This window comes from Mirounga leonina, unplaced genomic scaffold, assembly GCF_011800145.1.
Source record: "Mirounga leonina isolate KUSES-001 unplaced genomic scaffold, KU_Mleo_1.0 Mir_166, whole genome shotgun sequence".
NCBI classification, from domain to species: Eukaryota; Metazoa; Chordata; class Mammalia; order Carnivora; family Phocidae; genus Mirounga; species Mirounga leonina.
Window position 1 is genome coordinate 24,654,330 of NW_023270418.1, and position 24,355 is coordinate 24,678,684.

Genomic DNA, 24,355 nt, shown 5'->3' on the forward strand with positions numbered 1-24,355 from the left:
AACATTACTACAAGTTCTTCTCCATACAATACTGTCAATTTAATTAGTAAGTTGCATATAAAAGCTCTATTGAAAGGACATTGCCAAACAGGACAGTTTATCTTATTGAAAATATAATTCTTTTAAGTAATGGTTTCTTTTTCTTTTGGTTATAAAGCAGCTCAGCCTACCTTTTGTAACTAGTATGTTTTTGTGTGTGGTCTAACTTGCCCTGTGACCTCATCTATTTGGCCTTCAACAGGATTTATCTTTACATTAAACACACACACATATGTAATAACGGTACACCTGAAACTCAGGTAACATTGTGTGTCAACTCTATTTCAATTTTAGAAAAAGCATAAAAAACGCGTGGTTAGTGAAAAACTACCTCTCTCAACAGTTTCTAAGAAAAGACAAATTTTGGAAATTATATATATTTTCCATTTCCACTCCAGAATAAACATTTTTTCTTTTCAAAAAACCACATATGTAATAATGTATATCTAGTATTTTGATTCTTTTTATAAACTGCCTTCAACCTTTGGAAATTGAAGCAGCTGAATGCTCTCTGAATTTTATAGGCAAATCATGGAACCGCATAACGTTTACAATTTTTTTTAAGACAATGAAAAAAATAATCAAACTCGCAATTTATTTTAAAAATAACCAGAATAGTGAAACTCACAGCGTGTCAACTGGAACATCAGTTGCCAAGCACTGACTTCCCCACTTAATGAGATAATAAGATAAGAGTAGAGGAGTTGTTCGATGTAGTAGGTCTTGCTGGTCTTGAATGAGCTGACCAGCTCCCAAGATCACCTATACATGATGAGTGGGTGGGTGAGACCATACACAGCGATTAGTGATAACTCTTAAGGTTCAGGTGGAGGTAAAATAAATAACAAACACAGTTACAAAGGGCATACAAAAAAAGCGACACATGTACATAAAGGCAACACACCTATTAAATTTTAGGGTAGCAAAAATATCTACCCAAAGATTTAACAGTACAAAAATGCTGATGGTGAAAGAGAAAACAAAAGTGTAATTTTCACTGAATCTGTGGGCTCAGAATTCAAGAACAGGAACAGGGAAATCTAAGCCCTTCCTTATGTTACTAGTCTTGGATAAAAATAGTTATGAACATTAGAGGAAATTTTGGCAATACCACCAAAAGCCTTAAAAATGTGCATAGCCTGTGACCAATCAATTCTGAGTTCTGAGAATTTATCTCAAAGATACAGTAGGGGTGTATGGATATTTATAGGTATGAGGAAAAAACTGGCAACAACCTGGATGGCCACAAATGGGACTGGTTGAATAAAACTGTGCTAGGTTAACTATAAAAATAATTTTGTAGACTACTTAATGACCTGTGAAAATACTGATGAGCTGTGTAAGGTAGAATAAAAACAATCAGATTACAAAAATACCATGTAGCATATCCTAATTCTAGAAATAAAATGTTTGCAGAGAGGGCGCCTGGGTGGCTCAGTTGGTTAAGTGACTGCCTTCGGCTCAGGTCATGATCCTGGAGTCCTGGGATCGAGTCCCGCATCGGGCTCCCTGCTCGGCAGGGAGTCTGCTTCTCCCTCTGACCCTCCTCCCTCTCATGCTCTCTGTCTCTCATTCTCTCTGTCTCAAATAAATAAATAAAATCTTAAAAAAAAAAAAAAAAAAAAAGTTTGCAGAGAAAAAAGAGTGTACACCAACATGTTATCCCAGTTGTTACTGGGTCAATTACAGATGAATTTTAATTTTTTTTGTTTATAGACAGAGGCTTACATATAAAGATTCTATGATGAACATCTATTATTTCTGTACTTAGAAAAAAAACAATGGTTATAATTAACAAACAAACAAATGCCCCACAAAAACTACTGAAGAAATGGAAGACTGCAGAGATTGAAAAGAACTCAGTAAGGGCTGCCCTGAGTACCAGGCTCTCAGGAAAGGCTCCTGTGTCTCCCGGGTGGTCTTAAACAAATCATCTTCCTAAATGTCCTCCTTATTTTTACCTGAAATTCTACCATTATCAATGTATTTGAGTTAATAAATTCTGATTTAAAATATATGAATAGCTTTGGGAGTCGCAAAGGCCTTGCAGTTCTTTATACATTAACATGAGTTAGTGAACCAGACTGCTCCCTTGTCAGGCTAGGATGAGATGACCAACTGACAGACAAGTGGGGCTTCTGCCTGAGGGCAGAAAGGCAATCTCCAAACATGGAACATTTAGTAGCGTGGGAGACAAGGACTACGAGACTACGAGACAACAAGACAAGAGTCTGGTGGCCTAAGAAGACTAGGATGGAAAAGGAAGCACAGAATGGAGCTGGGAGGACCCCAGGTGGTGTAGTTGGTTGAGCGTCTGACTCTTGGGTTTCGGCTCAGGTCATTATCCCAGGGTCATGAGATGGAGCCCCGAGTTGGGCTCCACACTGGGCATGGAGCCTGCTTGAGATTCTCTCTCTCCCTCCTGGCCCCCCACAGTGCACATGCTATCTCTCTCAAATAAACATACACATCTTAAAAAAAAAAAAAAAGTGCCTAGGCTAAATTTTGTACTGCAGAAATTTCCTTTCTCTTCCACACTAAATGGTATCTTGTTATCACATGCAAAGTAGTTACTAACAATACTAAATTTTGGGAGAGCCACCCTGGGAAATTTCCCCATCACTATACATACAAAGATTGATTGTAAAATAATCTGCTTCATGGATTTTTTTTTTTAAGCTTATTTATTTACTTATTTTTAAAAAAGATTTTATGTATTTATTTGACAGAGAGAGACACAGCGAGAGAGGGAACACAAACAGGAGGAGTGGGAGAGGGAGAAGCAGCCTTCCCGCTGAGCAGGGAGCCCGATGCAGGGATCGATCCCAGAACCCTGGGATCATGACCTGAGCTGAAGGCAGACGCTTAACGACTGAGCCACCCAGGCGCCCTAAGTATATTTATTTTTTAAAAAGTAGGCTCCTCACCCAGCATGGACCCCAACACAGACCTTGAACTCACAACCCTGAGATCAAGACTGAGCTGAGATCAAGAGTCTGACACTTAACCAACTGAGCCACCCAGGTGCCCTTATTTATTTTTAAGTAATCTCTACACCCAACATGGGACTCAAACTCAAGAGTTGCATGCTCTTCTGACTGAGCCAGCAGATGCCCCTTGTCATGTATGGTTTTTTTTTTTAAGATTTTAATTAATTAATTAAAAAGATTTTATTTATTTGACAGAGAATGCCCACACAAGCAGGGGGAGAGGCAGGCAGAGGGAGAGGGAAAAACAGGCTCCCTGCCAAGCAGAGAGCCCGACATGAGGCTAGCTCACAGGACCTTGGCATCATGACCTGAGCCAAAGGCAGATGCTTAACCAACTGAGCCACCCAGGCGTCCCCATCATGTACGTTCTTAATCTGCAATTTTAGACACTCACTACAGGTCAAACGTAGGTGATAGAGCAGTGAACAAAGACAAAAGTCTGCACCCATAGAGCCGACATTCTGCTCTGTGAGTAGATTTTACAGGTTTCCCCCAAGCAGTACTTACGGCATCTCCCAGCCTCATTAGCAGATGCTGCAATATCACAAGGTCTCGGCAGATGAGGAAGCGAGTGCTGGCAATTTTACACACACCTCTGCACACAATGCATGCTGCTGTGTTGCCACCATACAGCTGGGAAAGATTCATTCGAATATTCAAAGGCTGAGCTATAATTAAGAGAAAAAAAAAAGGAAAAGAAGTTAAAAGGAGTTAAACTGTTTTCTCTAAATCAAAGAGACACGTTTGTTGTCATTCACCTGGATTGAACCCCTTTTCCATTTCCACTTCTGTCTCATAATCCATTTCCCGCACAAGTAGCCCGATGGCCTGGATTGGGTTCTTGATCTCTTGCAGCTTACTGCAAATATCCTCCATCACATTTTCTCTAGAAGGACAATCAGGAAACTATTACTACTGAGAATACGTAACACAGAAGACTCTATAAGTGCTATAAGCTAAATGCTCTATGAGACAGGAAGACTAGCTACAGAATAAAGGAGTGGAGATAATCACTCTGGCATACGAGATACTTTTACTTCATATAGCAAATTTTCCCTCATTCTTTCAGAAATGACAGACAAAATGCATGTGAGAAAATACTTTTATGTTTTAGAATTTATAGCTCAGTTAGTAGTTAATAGAGCATAATTTATGAGTCTGCTTCCAGATCTGAATTCATGTGTTAGATTTTGTTTAAAAGCAGAGACACCTATTGAGAATTATAGCAACTCATTTTAACTTCAAACCACTATTTTGCATGGACTTGAATGTACATTAAAAACTTGATGCTGGCACTAAAATTTGCTAAATTTCTATTAGGAAATGCACTTTACCCTAAATTCTCCTTACACATCAATAGTGATCAAATCTTCCAGAATCTGTTCTGCAGCCTTTTCTGGAGACTGTAGGTTGTAACAGCTCATTTCCATCACTGCTGACATATCCATAGTTACTGACTCCCCAATCAGGCGAAGACATTTTATAAGACACATGACATCCCGAGCAACATCCACATCTGTGAGTAAGAGAAAGTTAACATTCATGACTCAAGCCAATGAAGAGCCACTGATTAATATTATACTAAAATAAAATATTAATAATTAAATGCCAAGGATCTATCTGAGGTCTTGGAGATGCTTAGGCCTCTTCAGTTTTCCTTACAATATCTGTATTGTGGTAAACTGACCAGGAAAGGTCATAGTGGCAATCAAAGTTTTTTTGCATCCACTTGAAACAAAGCATAGAGTTCATGTAGGAAGGGGCTTAAACATGGACACAGTAATTATTATTACCATCAGATATAGCTGCCTCATCCTCTGCCAAAAGGTTCTCATCAGGCAGGAGATACAAATGATCCACTAAGGAGGAAGGCACAAGGAAAGACAGGTATCCCTGGAAATACAAATCTTCCAATTACACTTTTTGCAATGAATGTTTACAGGTATAAAAAAATTGAGACCTGAATCTTATCATGAGGAAACACCAGACATATCCAAGCCGAGAGACACTCTATAAAACAACAGGTATAGTTTTCAAAAAATGTCAATGTCATGGAAGACAAAGAAAGGCTGACAAAAGCTCAAGATTAAGCTAAATAAACATGACAACCAAATATATCCAAGATCTTAGATTGGATCCTATATCAGAGGAAAAATTATGGGCCCAACTGGTAAAATCAGAATGTAACAGTACAATATCATATCAGTAACAAATTACCTGATCTTTAAATTGTGCTGTGGTTATGTAAGAATACACTGCTCTTTTTTTTTTTTTTTAAGAATACACTGTTCTTAAGATACATAGTAAAATATTTAAGAATACAGGGGCATAATGTCTATGACTAACAGTCAAGTGGCTTAAGAAGAAAAATATTTATGTATAAAAGGAGGGAAAGCAAATGGAAGCTAACAAACAATGAATCTGGGTGAAGGGTATACAAAAGTTCTTTGTGCTACTCTTATAACTCTTTAAAGTTTGAAATTACTTCAAGACATAAGGTAAATAACGTAAAATGCAAGAAAATTATAAATAATGCAGAAGACTATCTAAATACAAATGAACTATAATTCTAAAAGAAAAAAAAGTACTAAAAGCTAACTATAACATTTGACTTGACTGATAGTCTGAAAGATCCGCAGACCCATCTAAAGGAGTTCTATATGCTTTAGCTCCCTTACTTTTTTCAGTAGGCACACCATGTTTGTGTGTGGATTCAAATGAAGGGCAAGAGGGTGAGAGAGGGCTTCTTGGTACTGAAGACAACAGGCATAGAACTTGCACCAGAATTCCTGTTGTAAATTTCGAAACTCCTCCTGGGAAAATTCATATTCTGTTACACTTCCTTGGAGCTAGCAAAGAAGAAAAGGGGGGGGGGGGGGGAGAGAAAAACTCTTAATACCATTTGGGATCTTTCTTCCCCAAAACATAACTGTCTAATATCATTTTACTAAGTTATAGCCAAATGAATATCCCATATTATGCATTACATGCCATAGACTATATATATCTAATTTTCAAATTAAAAGGTTAACATTTATACTTCCTACTAACAAGGTCCAGTGAACAACTTGAACAATTCCTCAGTAGCAATCTACCCTGTACCAAGAAATTATTCTTTCTCTACCCAAACCTCACCTCACTTTCAACAGCTAAAGTGACTTCTTTCTTCAGTTCACTCCATGAAAGATCTAAATTCCTCTCAGTTCCTCGACAGAAAATCTAAAATTAAAGGAGACATTTTAGAGTATTATACACTACCCAAAACTGAATGAGAAAGACTTCAATTTAGAAGGCAATGAGCCAATATACAGCTATACAATAGAAACTGAACACGCCTGAACAACCCGTCTAACTCTGCGAATAATTCCTGTATGTAAAATCATAGCCAGTTTGAAATCATTGTTTTTTTTTTTTAAATCATTTATATAGACCAGAAAAAACTACAGAAATCCATGAATCTGACAGCATTAGAACAGGGTAGGAAGGGGCTTAAACTGGATTACAAAAAGCAAAAAAACCCCTGAAAGGCTATTGCTCAGCCAGAAGGAAGATATAAAATGATGCTAAATACACACACCCAAGACTGGCACAAAAGCAAGCTAGAGTAGTCTTGTGGCTGGTCACTCTACTAGGAATGACTCTCCTAAAGGAGAGCATTTATTTTATTTATTTATTTTTTAAACATTTTGTTTATTTTTTGACAGAGTGAGAGAGCACAAGCAGAGGGAATGACAGAGGGAGGAGAAGCAGGCTCCCCGCCAAGCAAGGAGCCCCACATGGGGCTCAATCCCAACACCCTGGGATCATGATGTGAGCCGAAGGCAGACGCTCTACCAATTGAGCCATCCAGGCGTCCCTAAGGAGAACATTTATGCCTTAGTGATTATTTAATATTTCAGTATACAAGAGATATCATAAGACAAATACATTTAATTGTTAACAAGGAAGAAGGCTGATGGGATGAAAAGAAAAAACACCTTAGAAGGGAGTGACCGTGTCACCCACAAGTTTTAGCAGAGAGAAAACAGAAAACATGCAACAGCCAAATATTTAAGAATGTATGTAAAAGAAAAGGGTCTAGAAATGGTATCATCTGAGAGAAAGTTAAGGAACTGGGTGTATTTAATCTGGAGGAAGAGTCCTAAAATATTTGACTAGTTGCTTTGCAGAAGACAGGCATGTTCCATGAAGTCCCAAAAGAGAGAACCCACCAAAAGGATCGGGGCTAAATGTGATCTAATATTGGGAAGAGCTTTTAAATAACAGCTTGGGAACAATAACTCACACAAGAGCCAGTGGGAAACTGATCACTGAAGGCAGAGACAACCAGGAGCTGAATGGTGGTTGGAAAAGCCTCAGAAGGTGTTTCTTTGTGTGGAAGGTCAGGTGAGGAGATTCTGAGGGACCTTTCAATTCTATGAGTGATTATTGTTTTTTTTTTTTTTTAAGATTTTATTTATTTGACAGAGAGAGACAGACAGCGAGAGAGGGAACACAAGCAGGGGAGTGGGAGAGGGAGAAGCGGGCTTCCTGCTGAGCAGGGAGCCTGATGCGGGGCTTGATCCCAGGACCCTGGGATCATGACCCAAGCTGAAGGCAGATGCTTAACAATGGGGCCACCCAGGCACCCCTGATTATTCTATTTTTAATTCACGAAGTTAATGGCAATTTAAGGAAGCCCAAGTGACTTTAAAGTAAAGAATCCTTTTGTAAAGCATTAAGTATCTCTTAAGCCATGTGACTTTGAAGATTAGATTTTCAGAGGTTTTTTTTGAATCTGAACTAAGTCAGACCTTCGTTGTATTAACAAAAGGGTAAAATAGAGTACCATCAAAACTAACCAAGAGGGGCGCCTGGGTGGCTCAGTCGTTAAGCGTCTGCCTTCGGCTCAGGTCATGATCCCAGGGTCCTGGGATCGAGCCCCGCATTGGGCTCCCTGCTCCGCGGGAGGCCTGCTTCTCCCTCTCCCACTCCCCCTGCTTGTGTTCCCTCTCTCGCTGTGTCTCTCTCTGTCAAATAAATAAATAAAAATCTTTAAAAAAAAAAAAACAAAAAAAAAACCTAACCAAGAAAACATTTTAAATTTCTTTCAAGTACTGAGATTACATGCAGAATAGTATGGTATCTTTTTACAATAGTGAAGGCACAAATTTCTCTTTTTACTACTGGCACACTTCAGTAGTCATTGGGAAAGTACCCACAGCTCTACCTTCCTGTTGGGAGTCTTACTTAATGGAAAAAACATTTAAAAAATTACACATGTAATTGCACATGTATCTACAACTGCAAAAATGTTTGGTGTTTAGTGTATATAAAACAACAAAAATTAATAGTAATTATTAATTATACAATGATAGTGACAAAGTAAGAGATAGTCTAAATATTAAATCTTTTCTTGCTGACCTGTAAAGCTTTACATAAAGCTGCATTTATGAATCGTCCTGGTGTAAATAGATTCTGCAAATACATCTCCTGTTAGAACAGTAAAACAAAAATTAGTGTCATTCTAAATAGATGAAATCTGGAAAAATTTGAAGGAAGAATTCATCACATTAGCACCAACGTTTGAGTTTCCATTATATAAATATAGCCTTTCTATATTTGAGCAATACCAAATACTAGAGCAGTTCTCTTTTCACATTGAGAAGACTGCAATGTCTCTGAGTCAACTAGGTGTACTATAATGAAATCAGTGTGTTCCTCATGGAGTACTTCATAGCATTCCACTGGAAAACAGAGCTTGTCAAATGCCAACCTTAAATGGAAAAGGCGAACCTCAGTTTATTGGTGATACACACTGGGAAGAGAACAATTAAACTAAACTGGTTTCTACACAATCCACAGAGTGGCTCACATATAAAAGAAAAGGAACCAAGAATAGGCATTACATGTAAAAAACAAATAAAAACCTGCAATAAGCTGTCACTAGCAGGGAAATGAAGTAGAGAGAAAAAAATGGGAAGTCCTATGTTGCCTAATTATTCTGCCCAAATTTTTAAATCAGATTTGCAGGAAGTAGCAAACCTGACTGACCTTCATTCAAATTTCCTTCCTCCTACTAAGGTTCTAGGGAATGACCTCGGGCCCATAATCTTCAACTTCATTTTAACATGAAGGCATCATCTGAAAGCTTTTGCTTCTACTTATCCTGAGGGTATCTCTGAAAAACAGGGAGACTGGCCTGTTTTGCTCGCTATTGTATTACCTTTTAAAGTTATTTTCTTCATAGTATATACGCTACCAGAATTTATCTGACTTCTAGTTTATACATGCATGTACCAACATGGTTGGTATAGTGGACACATAGTGTTTATGCCTGCCCAGGATCCATTTCCCTTCTTTTACTAACAAGTCCCTATCTTTCTCTGGGGAACCATTCCTCCTCTACCCATATTCCCCATACTCAACTGACCTCACCATCTCCACAAGAGCAAGGTGCAGGTTGGACAGGTTTCTCATGCCAAGCCAGATTACCTATTCCTTCTGCTCAGTGACTACATCAGAAATCAGCACATGGTTCAAGCCAGGTAAATGAGAGTCTATTTCAGGACCAGGGACAGAGGTTCTTTCTTTCCTCTGGGGTTCCTAAGTTCATAGAATGCACAGGTTCAAGGAGCCTGCCTGAGAATAAACCCAACAAGGAGGAAAGCAGAATAGAGAAAAAGGAGAGATCAAGCCCTGAAAGCACTGTTCCAGCCATGGCTGAAGCCAGGTAACTCTCAGCTTCTCAGCTGCACAAATCAATACATTTTCCTTTTAAGCTTAAGTCAGTTTGAGGTGGGTTTCTTTCACCTGCAGCTGAAAGAATTCAGACTAATACAGACTAATACAGACTAATACAGACTAATACAACTGATTCATCCCCTTACATAAGACTTTAATGTTGCTTACTCTGGGGTCTTGATCATCTCTGAGAATGATCTCTTCCTCTGGCAGAGAGTGCATAAAAACCGAATTCCATTGACCTGCAGCATTACTACAGGGAAACAAAAAAGACCATCAACCTACATAAAAATGATAACTAAAGCTTAGCTGTTGATCTAGTAAAAGTTTAAAAATAAATAAATAAAACTTATTTTCAGCAGTCTGGCTTTACAGAAGTGCTCTTAACAGTTTAATAGGCATCTTCCTGAAATTAAAACTCTAGCCACAAATATATAAATAATAGCTATTAATGTGCATTTACTATATGTTAGACACTATGCTAAGTGCAGTTAAGGGTATTACTCATGTAAGCCTTATGGTAACTCTAAAGGATGTACTACCCCCATTTTGCAGATAGGGAAAGTGAGGCTTAGGGCATCTCACAGCTACTCAGCTTCACAACTGGATTCAAACTCTCATCTGATACCAGAGTTCTGCTTTTTACTATTTTGCTGGAATGCTATCTATAAGGGGTATTTTCATATTTTGTGAGGTGTGGCTCAACCATCTGGGGCAACTATTCCTTTTATTCTGCTTTAGAATACAGGGTTATGAGGGATCCCTAAGGTTCAATTAGTTTAGTTCCAAGGACATTAAACTGTATGCCAGGGAATCCTACCCAGGTCATTTCAGGGGTTACACAGTGTTTGATTCAAAATTATTTTTTTAATGTATTTTGTAACTACTAAAAAACATCTTATACTATTATCATGTACATTAATAGTATTAGAGACCAAATATACCTAATATTAGAGACTATCAACACATTAAATTGTGTTACGATTTTATACTCATAAAATACTAGTTTTATATACTGGAGTTCATTATCTTTCAGAAAAAGGGGTTTCCTGTTTTAAAAAAGTTTGAAAAGCACTATACTTGTGCAATCAATGTCTCTTCTTATGATGAGGAAATTGAGTACCCAAAGGGGCTGTAGTATCTTTTGGAAGTTGTGGCTGTCAGAAATAGTCTGCTCAGAAGCAAAGAAAACTCCCAAATTAGAATTATTTTGGGTATGTGCCATTTCTCCCAAGAAATATGGTATTTTCTTTATCTCATTCCTAGGTAATTCTTCATTTTGTTCTAAAACCAAAAGGTAAGAAATAACACAAAATGCAAAAGGAGGAATTTTGGAAAATAGTTAACAGGCAAGCCCAGGGATGAATCCTTTCAATGCGAACACCTGACTTTGGTTCTACATAAAAAGCTCTGTTTTCTAAATATGAAACTCCTTGGGGTGAGGCAGAATGACAGAGGTAAGTGATCCATACTGTTCATAGTTGATGTATTTCACAACAGTTTGGTTTTCAGCATCATGCCACATGGCCCAGATATCTGTAGAGGTTATGGCAAAGTCAATCAGTGTTTCCTAGGGGGAAATATGAGGGAAAAAGAGGTTAAAATAAGAAAGGGTAATAGCTTATAGTGACTTAAATTTGTATCAATAGGAGGTAAAAGCATAAAAACAAAAGATGGTACCACAAGAACTTGGTAAAACCCAAATGAAATTTTGTTTGCAAGTATCATTAAATATTCCATTTTAAGATTTCCATCCCTTTACAACATAGTTGAGTCAGTCAATACTTTTTTCCTGTACTTGTGTGATATGCAAAGGATGATCCAACCTACCTGAGAAGTGAATAGGGAAGAAATGTGATCTAGACTATAGCGGTTATTCTCAGTGCTCACCAGCTGGAAAATGCAGAACTGTTGAAACATAAGTTGATAATTTATTACTTGAAATAATCAACATGCTATTTTCTAAGAGTTATGAGCATCCAGAAACCAATTTTTTTAAAAATGTGGTAAAATACACATAACATTTATCATCTTAACCATTTTTAAGATACAGTCAAGTAGTGTTAAATACATTCACATTATCATGCAACCTATTTCCAGATATTTTCTCATCTTGTAAAACTGAAACTATACTCATTAAACAACTCCACACTCCCCTCTCCCTCCAGTCCCTGGCACCCACCATTCTACTTTCGGTCTCTATGAACTTGACTACTCTAGGCACTTTTTATATAAGTGGAATCTTCTTTTTTAATATAATTGGATTTTTTTTTTTTAAAGATTTTATTTATTTGACAGAGACAGCGAAAGAGGGAACACAAGCAGGGGGAGTGGGAGAGGGAGAAGCAGGCTTCCTGCCGAGCAGGGAGCCTGATGCGGGGCTCGATCCCAGGACTCTGGGATCATGACCTGAGCTGAAGGCAGACGCTTAACGACTGAGCCACCCAGGCACCCCATATAATTGGAATCTTAACAGTATTTTCTTTTTTTGTAACTGGATTACTTCACTTAGCTTAACATCCTCAAGGTCTATCCATGATGTAGCATGCGTCAGAATTTCCTTCCTTTTTAAAAAGGTTGACTACTATTCCATTTTATGTATATACCATTTTTATTTATTCATTCATCTGTCAAGGAACACTTTGGCTGTTTCTAACTTTTGGCTATTGTAAATAATGCTATGAATATGGGTGTATAAATGTCTTTTTTTTTTTTTTAAGATTTTATTTATTTGACAGAGAGAGACACACAGAGAGAGGGAATACAAAGCAGGGGGAATGGGAGAGGGAGAAGCAGGGGGAGTGGGAGAGGGAAAAGAAGGCTTCCCACTGAGCAGGGAGCCCAATGCGGGGCTAGATCCCAGAACCCTGAGATCATGACCTGAGCCGAAGGCAGACGCTTAACAACTGAGCCACCCAGGCGCCCTATAAATATGTCTTTGAGACCTTGCTTTGAATTCTTTGGGGGTATATACCCAGTAGTGGAAATTTGCTGAATCACATGGTAATGCTATGATCAATTTTGTTTTGAGGAACTGCCACGTTGTTTTCTACAGTGGCTGCGACATTTTACATTCCCACCAGCAACGCACAAGGGTTTCAATTTCTCCATATCCTTGTCAACCCTGCTATTTTCTGGGTTTTTTTTGGATAGTAGCCATCCCATGGGTGTGAGGTAGTATCTCATTATGGTCAGAAGCCTGTTTTTAAGTTTATATTTTTACTAAAGTACCAGAGATAATTAATTTGAGAGAGAGCATGAGAGTAAGCACGCGCTCCAGAGTGTAGGGGAGGGGCCCAGGGAGAGAATCTTCAAGCAGACTTCCCGCTGAGTATGGAGCCTGATGCGGGGCTTGATCTCATGATCCATGAGATCATGACCTGAGCTGAAACTAAGAGTCGGCTGCTCAACCGGCTGAGCCACCCAGGAGCCCTGTACCAGAGATAATTTAAAACATATGTGCAATACATATCAACACTAGTTAACTTTACTAAAAACTAAACTCTGTAATTCAAGTGTAGTATTTAACTCTACTACCAAAACAAATATTTTCAAACTCAAAAAATGATATTTAATGGATATTTTATTATTTATTTTTTAGATTTTATTTATTTATTTAAAAAAGAGAGACAAAGCGAGAGAACACAAGCAGGGGGAGTGGAAGAGGGAGAAGGAGGCTTCCTGCGGAGCAGGGAGCCCGACGAAGGGCTCGACCCCAGGACCCTGGGATCATGACCTGAGCCGAAGGCAGGCGCCCCTAATGGATATTTTTAAGTAATTTTTTGGATAAAGAAAATTCACTATAAATTGATGAGTGACAATGATTCTGTCTTTATAACACAAGCAACTGTCCACAAGGAAGTACTAAAAGAAAAATATACAGTGAGAGTTCCTCTTGGGAAAAAAATAGCAGTGTATGAAATATGGAAAATATATATAGTATTCATATTCATCTTAGCCTAGAGCTATATTTTACAAGTTGCAGATCTCAACCCCTTAGTGGGATATAAATCAATTTAGTAGGTCTCAACCATGTTAAAAAAAAAAAACAACAACGTATCAGAGTTCATCAGTTCATCACTCCTAGTACAGGTAAGCATGTTTCATGAAAATTTTTCTGTTACATGTCCATCATCACATATGTGTATAGTAAGTAGTAAAATAAGGTATTTCTTATTATAGATTCTAGCCAAAAAACAAGTTGGAAAAATGCTGAGCTAGTGTAGTGCTTCTCAAACTACTTACCTGTAGTAAAGGACCAGCTTTTTTTTTTTTTTTTTAATTTCTAACCTGTTGCAGATTGATACTTTTACAAAATACAGAAACCTTGAATGTGAATGTCTGTAGCAATGTCAAACCACTATAAATGTCTCTAAAAGTTTTCCTCTCACTTTCTGTAGTTATCTTACTGCAAACTGGTAACCAAGAATTTGTGGCCCAGGACCAGTCCACAGACCACACACCACGGGTCTGCAGGACTTCTGTTTGTGAGTTGTCTTAGTGTCTTTTTTTTTTAAGTTTTTTACTTATTTGAGAGAGAGAGAATGAGAGAGAGCACATGAGAGTGGGGAGAGTCAGAGGGAGAAGCAGACTCCCTGCCGAGCAGGGAGCCCGATGTGGGACTTGATCCAGGGACTCTAGGATCATAACCTGAGCCGAAGGCAGTCGCTTAACCAACTGAGCCACCCAGGCGCCCTGTCTTAGTGTCTTAGATGGAATACAGGCGGCAAGCTTATGATCTCAATGAGAACAAGATGCTGGGAATGACCAAAGTAATACACTTACTAAAGAATTAGAATCCAAAGAACCAAAAGAAAAATAAGAAACAAATGAAATTAATAGCAATGGACATAAGATATTACAGATAAAAGAAAAACAAACTTCAACCATGCAGATTAGGGGAAACAAACAGGCTGAAGAGCAGTTTTTGTGAAAGGGGGAAAAAAAGGACTACAAGTTCATTATGACCGGAATAGGCCTAACTGCCAAAAAAGCTGATTTGATTTTAGGTTTCACTAATAGAAGCATAATGCACAAAATGAAGGAAATAATAGCTCTGCTCAGGGGCGCCTGTGGCTCAGGTCATGATCTCAGGGTCCTGAGATCCAGCCCTGAGTAGGGCTCCACACTCAGCAGGGAATCTCTTTGTCCCTCTCCCTCTGCCCTCTCTGCCGCTCATGCTAAGAAATAAACAAATTCTTAAAAAAAAAAAAGCTCTGCTCAATTTAACAGCACTCCTACATTCAATTTTGAATCTTTCAGAGGCATGCTTCTAAAAATGTAGGCCACAGACTGTTTCAGGGGATCAGTGAAGCTGAAACCCTTTCCTTTTAAATTTTTTTCTAAGTAATCTCTACGTCCAACGTGGGGCTCAAAGTCACCACCCCAAGATCAAGAGTTGCACGTGACTGCTCTACCGACTGAATCAGCCAGCCCCCACCCCTGTGAGGCTGAAAGTCTTTTCATAATAAATACATTATTTGTCTTTTTCACTGTGTTGTTATTTTTGCATTGATGATGAAAAAGCCTAAATAGAGGGTAAAATTACTGGTGTTTTAACATGAATCAAGGCAATGGCACCAAACTGAATGCCCTTTCATGATAAAAACAATAAACTAAGAGCAGAAGCAAACTTCCTCAACACGATAAAGGGCATTTATGAAAAATTCACAGCTAACATCATACTTGATGGTCAAACACTGAAAGCTTTCTCCCTTAGATCAGCAACAAGACAAAGATGTAAGCTCTCCCCATTCTATTCAATATCGTACTGGAGGATCTATCCAGGGCAATTAAGGAAAAAAAAAGGCATTCAATTGATTCAATTGGAAAGGAAGTAATAAAACTATTTGCAGATGAGGTTATCTTGTATATAAGACAGTCAAAAAAAAAGAATAGAAAAATTCGGCAAGGCTGCAAGATACAAGATCAATATATAAAAATCAACCGTATTTCTATAAACTTGGATTGTAAAATCTGAAAATTAAATTGAGAAAATAATAATTTCATTTCAATAATTTCATTTATACTAGCATTAAAAGGAATAAAATACCTAGAAATAAACTGATCAAAAGAACTGCAAAACTTATACTCTGAAAACTACAAAACATTGTAAAAAAAAAAAATTAAAGATCTAAATAAATGGAAAAACATCCCATGTTTATGGACCAAAAGACTTAATATTGCTAAGATGGAAATACTGTCCAATATCATCTACAGAACCAACATAATCTCTATCAGAATCTGTCAAATAAGAAATATATATATATTGGTCTCTGCCCCAGCTCCTGATACTGAGCTAAAACGCTTGTATTTTCCTGAGTGATGAAAATGATAGGAGCATCTTATATAGAGCTACTAAATCCTTTGGAATTTCCTGGGTGATAAATGCCTTTTTTTTTTTTTTAAGTAGGCTTCACACCCAACATGGGGCTTGAACTCACCTAGAGATCAAGAGTCACATGCTCTACCAACTGAGCCAGCCAGGTGCTCTGGAAACACCTTTTGTTCGAATGAGGTAACTCCTGGATAGCTTCAGGGTGGGGGATGGTCACCAGGAAGACAAAGCCATGATTGGAAGTTTGGAACTTTCAGCCCCAACCCCATTCTCTGGGGAGGCTGGGGGAGGCTAGAGACCAAGTTAATAATGGATCACGTCTACGTCATGAAGCCTCCATAAAAATTCCTATAGTATGGTATAGGGAGAGCTTCCAGATTGGTGAACACATCCATGTACCAGAAGGGTGGCACACCCCAACACGACAGGGACAGAGGCCTCTGAACTCAGGACCCTTCTGGACTCATCCTCTATACTCCTTCATCTAGTTGTTCATCTGTATCCTTTAACATATGGTAAACTGGCAACTGTAAGTTAATGTTTCCCTGAGTTCTGTGGGCTACTCCAGGAAATCGAGACCAAGGACAGGGTCATGGGCTGAATCAAGACCCCAAGGCAGTAAAAGGGAGCCTGGGTGGTTCAGTCGGTTGAGTGTCCGACTCCTGGTTTTGGCTCAAGTCATGATCTCAGGGTTGTGAGATTGAGCCCTGCGCTGGGCTCTGCACTCAGTAGGGAGTCTACTTGGGATTCTTTCTCTCCCTCTCCCTCTGCTCCCCCCTTTCTCTCTCTCAAATAAATTTTTTTTTTAAATTTTTTTAAAAGATTTTATTTATTTGAGAGAGAGAAAGACAGCAAGAAAGGGAACACAAGCAGGGGGAGTGGGCGAGGGAGAAGCAGGCTTTCCGCTGAGCAGAGAGCCCAATGTGGGGCTGGATCCCAGGACCCTGGGATCATGACCTGAGCTGAAGGCAGACGCCTAACGACTGAGCCACCCAGGCACCCCTCAAATAAATAAATCTTTAAAAAAAAAAAAAAGAGCCCAAGGTGGTAAAAAGAGTATCCATTTTTGGCTTCAGGTGTAGGTCATGAGCAGGGTATGAGGGCTTTCACACATAGGTAGAAGGGTGGGAACTCAAGCAGGATGATGAGAGTATCCATACAGACTAGCAGTCTGTATTGGTGATCAGAGCCCAAGTAGGGGAGGGGGTGTCCTCTGAAAGGGAGTTGCAGAGTATCAGCCCAAATAGAGTAAAGAAGGCATCCAGAGGGAGGGGCAACCTGTAGTTGGGCATCAGAGCCCAAAAGAAGTGAAGGGGGCACCCAGAAGGGCACCTCCAGCATAGTGAGGAAAAACCCTACCCTCACTGGAATGTTATCAGGATTAAACAGATAATATGTGTAAAGTATGCGAGCCCAGAGTAAGCACAGTCCAAGCATTTGCTATTAATGTACATAAGGGATCATGCCAAACACAGAGTATCCAACAAATGGTTGTTTACTCTATTATTACATCATTGTATTACACCCTAAATACCTCATCTACATACAACAACTAGTGTTTGGAAGATGAGCAAAATTATTTCTAAAAATTAACTTCCCTCCAACCACTTAGTAACACCTACGTCCCTTTCATGATTCCATTTTTCCACCCAGACGTCCAAATTGGCTCTTTCTTGTTTAGCTTTGGTTAACTTTTCCTTTCAGATTCCTTTAAACTCTCAACTCCCTTTCATCCTGACTTCTTCAAGATCTTTAAATTCACGTATTAACACAAAACCCATCATCTCCACAGAAACAACCTGGAAACACCTACGCTGGTGTGAAGAGCTTAAACAGACTCAATGAATATACAGCCCCCTCCTCACATCGGTACATAGTGCATAGCTTGGCAGGGGTCTTATGTGTTTCATACCTGTCCTTGTTTGGGCACATGCATGTACACCCCTATGTAGAGTCCCATGGAAGGGGAATAAGCAAGTCGTAATTTATGTCCAGTCCCAGCGGCGAGCCGAAGGTCTTTAAACGTAGGAACATACTCCAGCATGTCGGCGGCCATCAGGCACATCTGGTCCTGCCCAAGAGGAGTCAACAAGTAGTGTCAAAGAATATCCAAGCTAGAAAACAAACTCCTTCCCTTTCGAAAGGAGGCACATCCATTACATCTACCACTCTTTCTCTTGTATCTGCTGAGGGACACTACAGGGTTTTTTAAAGGCTGAGATGAAAATATCTCTTCAGTCTGATAAATAAAACCATCAACTGTTTTATGAATCTTAAAAACTACTTTATAGGGCAACCCATTTAGGACCCCTCTCGCTCTAGACAGTTTTCTTTCCTTTCTGCTCTCACCTTCACTTAATAAACTTTCACTTCACCCTTTAAAAAAACCAAAAACTATTTTATCAACTTGCATTTCAAAAACATTTGTTCCTTTTTTAAAAAAACATTTGTTCCTCTTAAGTGAAGCGTATTCTCTGCACTATTTTAATTCTGTAGGATTCATAATTAAAAAAATATTTATATAAAAAGACAAATGTGTGAAAAATGAAGCTAAATGGAACTGAGTCTAGAAATGGCCTATACTTTCCAAACTAAGTGATCTTAATAATCTTTGAGAGAAACAGCAAGACTGATTTCAATTTTCTTACTATTCACAATCCTATTTTAGCTTATAGTAACTATAAATGTAGCATTTACCTTATAAGACCACATTCGTAGTTTATGATCCTGGCACAGAGCAAAGATGAAGGCATCGTGCTCAACACAATGAACAGCAAGAGCGAAGGGACGATCAGAAAGTCCCTGATCACCTCTAAAAACATAAGACCCAATTTTAGGGTTTTAGTGTTATAAATATCTGATTAGAATTTGTAATTAAAAAGATAAAACAAAGTTATAAATGTACACTCTTAATCAGTAGAAGGAGCTAAGAGTTTACATACTGGTATAAGATAACTGTATTTTCTATTTGATTTACAATCAACCACTATGATACATTTTAAAAGGCTCTATATACACAGGAATAGAGTTTTGTTTTTTTTTTTTTAAGATTTTATTTGACAGAGAGAGACAGCAAGAGAGGGAACACAAGCAGGGGGGAGTGGGTGAGGGAGAAGCAGGCCTCCCGCCGAGCAGGGAGCCCGATGCGGGGCTCAATCCCAGGACCCTGGGATCATGACCTGAGCTGAAGGCAGACACTTAATGACTGAACCACCCAGGCGCCCAGGAATAGACTTCTAATCATCAAAAACTTTCTACTTCTACTATTACATAAAATTGGATTTGATAAGTCGGGGCAGAGCACTGAACGGAATATTGTGAGAATACATACGGAAAATCACTTTCTGCTATCAAGGTGTCCAAGGTGTGGCTCTCAGATAGAATGTGATGTTTTACAGACTCTTCTCCTTTTCAGTGTAATGCTTATCTGCCTTGGAGTAAGACTAATAGGTGCTGACCAGTGCAAAAATTAAATTCTTGGGCCCTCTGATTTTCCCACCAGACACCACTTACCTGATGGCTGTTGGCATCCAGCCTATAAGCAGTCGTTGCATTACTGAACTCTGTTTCAGTTCCACAACTGACACCATTCCTGTGAGATTGAAAACAGACCAATGATATCCAAGGCACCTCTTGGTTAGACTCAGAGAAACCCAACAAGAAGGATGCAACCATGAATAAGGTGCTTAGAACAGGTGACAGGCTTCTACATTTCTATATGAAGAAATTTTAGGATGCAGCCCATCCACATACATCCTACTTAAAATACTTTGAATCATTATTGGATCAATAAAAATAGCACTAACATATTCCTAGGGAAAACTTTTGCCATTTACAAACAGTAACCCTACTGCTGCTCAGAACAATCATTCTTCCCAAAAGAAACATTGGTTTCCTTTCATGTGCCAGGCACAGTTCTAGGTACTGAAGATTTAGCAGTAAATAAAACATAAAACAATACCTGTGGTCTTGGAACTTATATTCCCACAGGGAGGAGGGCAGAAGCTAAATCAAGCAGCATAATAGGTGAAAGCAGGAAGGGTACAGTGAATGCTGTGGTGGGAGGTGCATGTGTACATGCAATTTTGAAAAGGGTGGTCAGAGAAGGCCTCACACTGAGGGATCACTGAGTAAAGACCCAGAGGAGTTGAGGGAATAAGCCAAGTTAGTAGCTGGAGAAAGACGGTCTCAGGCAAAGTCCCTGACGTAGGAGCGTGATCGGTATGTTCAAGGAACTGTAAGAAGACATGAAACTGGTGCACAGAAGGCGAGGGGAAAAAAAAGAAGCTGAGGTTAGAGAGTCAGCAGGGGGGGTCACTATAAGATAATGTAAGGACTTTGGGTTTATTCAGCATGAGATGAAGAACAAACCCTCACTAGAGGGCTTTAAGCAATGGAGTGACATGATTCTACTAAGGTTTTAAATGTATCAGTCTGTCCCCGAAGTCTCTGTAGAGAGGTAAGGAGAGGTCTGAGGGATATTTAGGAAGCTAATGCAATAATCCAGGCAAGAGATAGTGGTGACTTGGAGGAAATTGTCAGCAGAACTTCCTCGTGTCAGTTAATTTAAGTATAGAACCTCAACCTGAAGGTAGATAGTCAACTCCTCTCTACTACAGGACTTAGGATAGGCTATCTTACAGCTATTTGATTTACAATCTTCCCACGCTCCAAAAAGGTTTACAATTCCTCATCCACTGTATACAATCTTACTTTCTCAGAAAAAAAAAAACAGTACAAGCATTACAGACTCCTTAGGCAAGCAACACTGAATGATCATTTCGGGGGAGCAGTGAAGCAATTCCTGCCATGGATGATGGGTATGGACTTCTAAGGTTTTTTTTTTTTAAAGATTTTATTTATTTGATAGAGAGAGACACAGCGAGAGAGGGAACACAAGCAGGGGGAGTGGGAGAGGGAGAAGCAGGCTTCCCACTGAGCAGGGAGCCCGATGCGGGGCTCGATCCCAGGACCCTGGGATCATGACCTGAGCCGAAGGCAGATGCTTAACCGACTGAGCCACCCAGGCGCCCCGGACTTCTAAGGTTTTAATGCCAACATTCCTTGTTTAAAATTAAATCCAAGTTCAGTTCCCCTTCTTACCAGGTATGTCATAAGGAGGTAGTTTAAGAACAAAGATTCCCCCAGAAGCAGATGGTAGAGCAAACAGAGCCTCCCCATCATTGCTAAGCCAGGCTGCCGAGGTGGTAGAATTAGGGGAGAGTCCAGGTACAGCTGGAATTAACTGAGAGTTGCAAGGATCCCTGAAATCAACTTTTCCAATGTCAGTAAATATGGACTGCATCTGACTTTCAATTACCAACTCCTGTGGAGTAATGAAAAAGAAAAACCTGTTAAATCAAAACAAGCTGAATTTTGCTCAGTTCCTTTCAATTGCTACAAAAGCTTTTTTTTCTTTTAAGATTTTATTTATTCATTTGAGAGAGAGCTCGTGAGCTCGAGCATGAGCAGGGTGAGGGGCAGAGGGAGAGGGAGAAGCAGACTCCCCGCTCAGCAAGGAGCCTGAGGCAGGGCTCAATCCCAGGACCACGAGATCATGACCTGAGCCAAAGTCAGATGTTTAACTGACTGAGACACCCAGACACCCCTACAAAAGTCTTTAAAGTAAGAAATGAATTAGCCTAAAAAGAAAGCTAATTTTAATAAAAATTATTTCTTCAACTTAAAATGTGCCTGATCATTTTAAATTGTAACTATCAAAGTATGCTTGGTGAGAGGTTACAAATCCAATTTTCCTTCAATTTCCAAAGGACACTGCTCCAGCATTAAATTTCTGACAGCCAGAGTAATCTGAGAAATAAAGGATATTACCCTTAACCAACTTACACTCCTATACATCCGGGAAGGGTGTGGTAAGAGTAATCTGTGCACTGTTTGATTGGTTAATATCAAGATTATCACATGATTCTGAGTCTCAGAGACATGAACCCCTCCAGGTAAGAGGCTGCAATTTTGGAATTTGAGGCGAACTGTATTATTCAACAGATTTACGTCCAGTGACTCTTCCACCAGCTCCAATGTATCTCCAGAGGTCTTCCTATTAAAAAAGAGACATTTGTTCACAAAGTTTATGCTTTTCTTTCTAATTGACTGTTGCTTTGAAATATATGGGACTAGTTTCCAAGTGAATTTTCCCAAGTTGAATGTTTTGGGTAAACAAATTCAGATCAATTTTATAATCCAAACCATCACAGTATATTCGCTTACAAAACACAGCATAGTATAAAATTCAAATCTTATTATAGTCTCTGTTCAATGGAGGCATTTCCAAACTTGATGACCCATTTATTTAGAACAATGATACTCAACGCAATTAAGCCCCCTATAAAGACAATTCACACCACACCCCCCCATTACTTGCAGTGGAATGCGGCCTCCACTATTAGTATCATAGCATCACACTACAGTGACCTTAATAAATGTGACTCTTTCCCCTTCTGTGACTTGTTCCTGCTAGGTAGGATGCAGGGCAGACTTCTTCAGGCGCATCTCTGCCATATGGTAGCCTTGGATCATAGAAAACACCATGCTGGGAAAGCCCTAACTTCTCATCACCTTGTTTACCATACTGCCTGCATCTGCCCCCAAAGAGCACATCTCCTTCCAGCAATTCAAGGGCAATCTCTAACTTTCTCACGTATATCCCTCCTGCGTCCCTCTCTCCTTCCTCCAAAGCCTTCTCTCTACATTCACGTATGCTCTTCCCTGGTCTCTCCCCTTCCATCACCCTATTCCTGCCCCGACCCGGCTACCCCAATCTCTCCTTTCCCCTCCATGGCCACATCTTTTTTTCCTCACCTCCCTCGTACTCTTCAGCCTGCCCTCTTCTCACCAAGGTCGTCACACCAATCCCAATGGATTCCTCAGTCCTGTTCTTACTTGACCGCTTTGCAGCATTCTACACACTTGACCATGTTGTCCTGAAAAGTCTCTTTGACTTCCATGATACCACCCTCTCCTGGTTTCATTCCCCCATCTCTAGGTGCTCCCTCTCCTCTTTGACCTGATGCCTACTTTTTATTTCTCAAACCCTGTTCCTGGGTCATCTTATCTGCTCACTGTACACATTCTTTCAAAGCACATCTTATCCACTCCCAAAACTGTATGCCCCGGGGCGCCTGGGTGGCTCAGTCGTTAAGCCTGCCTTCAGCTCAGGTCATGATCCCAGAGTCCTGGGATCGAGCCCCGCATCGTGCTCCCTGCTCAGTGGAGAGCCTGCTTCTCCCTCTTCCACTCCCCCTGCTTGTGTTCCCTCTCTTGCTGTGTCTCTCTGTGTCAAATAAATAAAATCTAAAAAAACAAAAACAAAAACAAAAAACCCTGTATGCACCACGTGAATTCTGATGATTTCCTAGGGCTCCTTTCTGCTAACTCATGGTATGTCATCAGCACAAGTTTCTGGATCCTCAACCTGATCTCTGAACAACTGCTTCACCTTCCTGCCTTGTGGTTAAAGCTGGGTCCTGGATCTTGCCTGAGGACACCCCTGGAGCCCTCTCTAGTGGTGGTAAGCTTTCCCTACCACACTCCCTTTAGGGGGTGCCTCAAGGTAGGGCACAGATGCCTTGCTTGCTCCCCACTACCACTCTGGGTCATTGTTCCTCCCTCCCTGCCCAAACCACTCAGCTCTCAAGTGTGTGCAACCAGATACCACCTGCGATCCTTGCCCACTGCAGTTCCCTACAGTCCTGTTTCATTCCTTGAAGCCTAGCTCCCGCTCAGTCACTCTCTCCCACACTTCCTCTGCCATATCTATACTTTTTCAAATATCTCACTTTCTTCAATTCCCCTCCTGTAGTGATTGCCCTTGACTGCATATAAATACACTGGTATATTTCTTCCACACCTTTGCATTGTCCTCCTGCTACCATTTGACTCCTCTGCTTCTCTCTCAGTAATGCTCCTTAAGAGAGCTGTTTTGTTCTCACAATTCCTGTCCTCTTCTTCTCTCCAGAGCTCAGTTTCTGACAAGGTCACCAATGATCTCCACCATTCAAAGGTCTATTTTCACTTCTCTGACTTATATGCAGTATTTAACAGTTTTTCATTCTTCTTCTCCTTGAAATATTTCCGTTAGCTTCTGGGATACCACTCTCTTTTCTTTCAACTCTTTACTTCCCTAGTTATTCCTTCCCAGTCTCCGTATCTTCCTAAATATTGGAGTGCCCCAGTGTTTAGTCCTCAGACCTCTTTTTCTCATCTATACAAGTTTTCAGCAGGGGGCCATTCTACCCCACTCCCTAAG

The 24,355-nt window shown here is 39.8% G+C and overlaps 1 protein-coding gene across 1 annotated transcript in view; it reads right to left on the bottom strand.

Annotated features, from left to right (window-relative positions):
- Window positions 1-24,355, bottom strand: part of NUP160 (nucleoporin 160) — a 48,571-nt gene that overhangs the window by 20,091 nt on the left and 4,125 nt on the right. The window contains exons 3-18 of the mRNA XM_035012855.1: window positions 21,937-22,147; window positions 21,193-21,415; window positions 19,603-19,681; window positions 18,787-18,901; window positions 18,002-18,160; window positions 11,583-11,660; window positions 11,225-11,322; window positions 9,921-10,005; window positions 8,433-8,501; window positions 6,165-6,248; window positions 5,708-5,878; window positions 4,823-4,922; window positions 4,380-4,545; window positions 3,788-3,915; window positions 3,537-3,697; window positions 668-801 (exon numbers count right to left, since the gene is read on the bottom strand). Coding sequence (XP_034868746.1) covers window positions 668-801; window positions 3,537-3,697; window positions 3,788-3,915; window positions 4,380-4,545; window positions 4,823-4,922; window positions 5,708-5,878; window positions 6,165-6,248; window positions 8,433-8,501; window positions 9,921-10,005; window positions 11,225-11,322; window positions 11,583-11,660; window positions 18,002-18,160; window positions 18,787-18,901; window positions 19,603-19,681; window positions 21,193-21,415; window positions 21,937-22,147 — 2,061 coding nt within the window. The remainder of the gene's footprint in view (window positions 1-667; window positions 802-3,536; window positions 3,698-3,787; window positions 3,916-4,379; window positions 4,546-4,822; window positions 4,923-5,707; window positions 5,879-6,164; window positions 6,249-8,432; window positions 8,502-9,920; window positions 10,006-11,224; window positions 11,323-11,582; window positions 11,661-18,001; window positions 18,161-18,786; window positions 18,902-19,602; window positions 19,682-21,192; window positions 21,416-21,936; window positions 22,148-24,355) is intronic.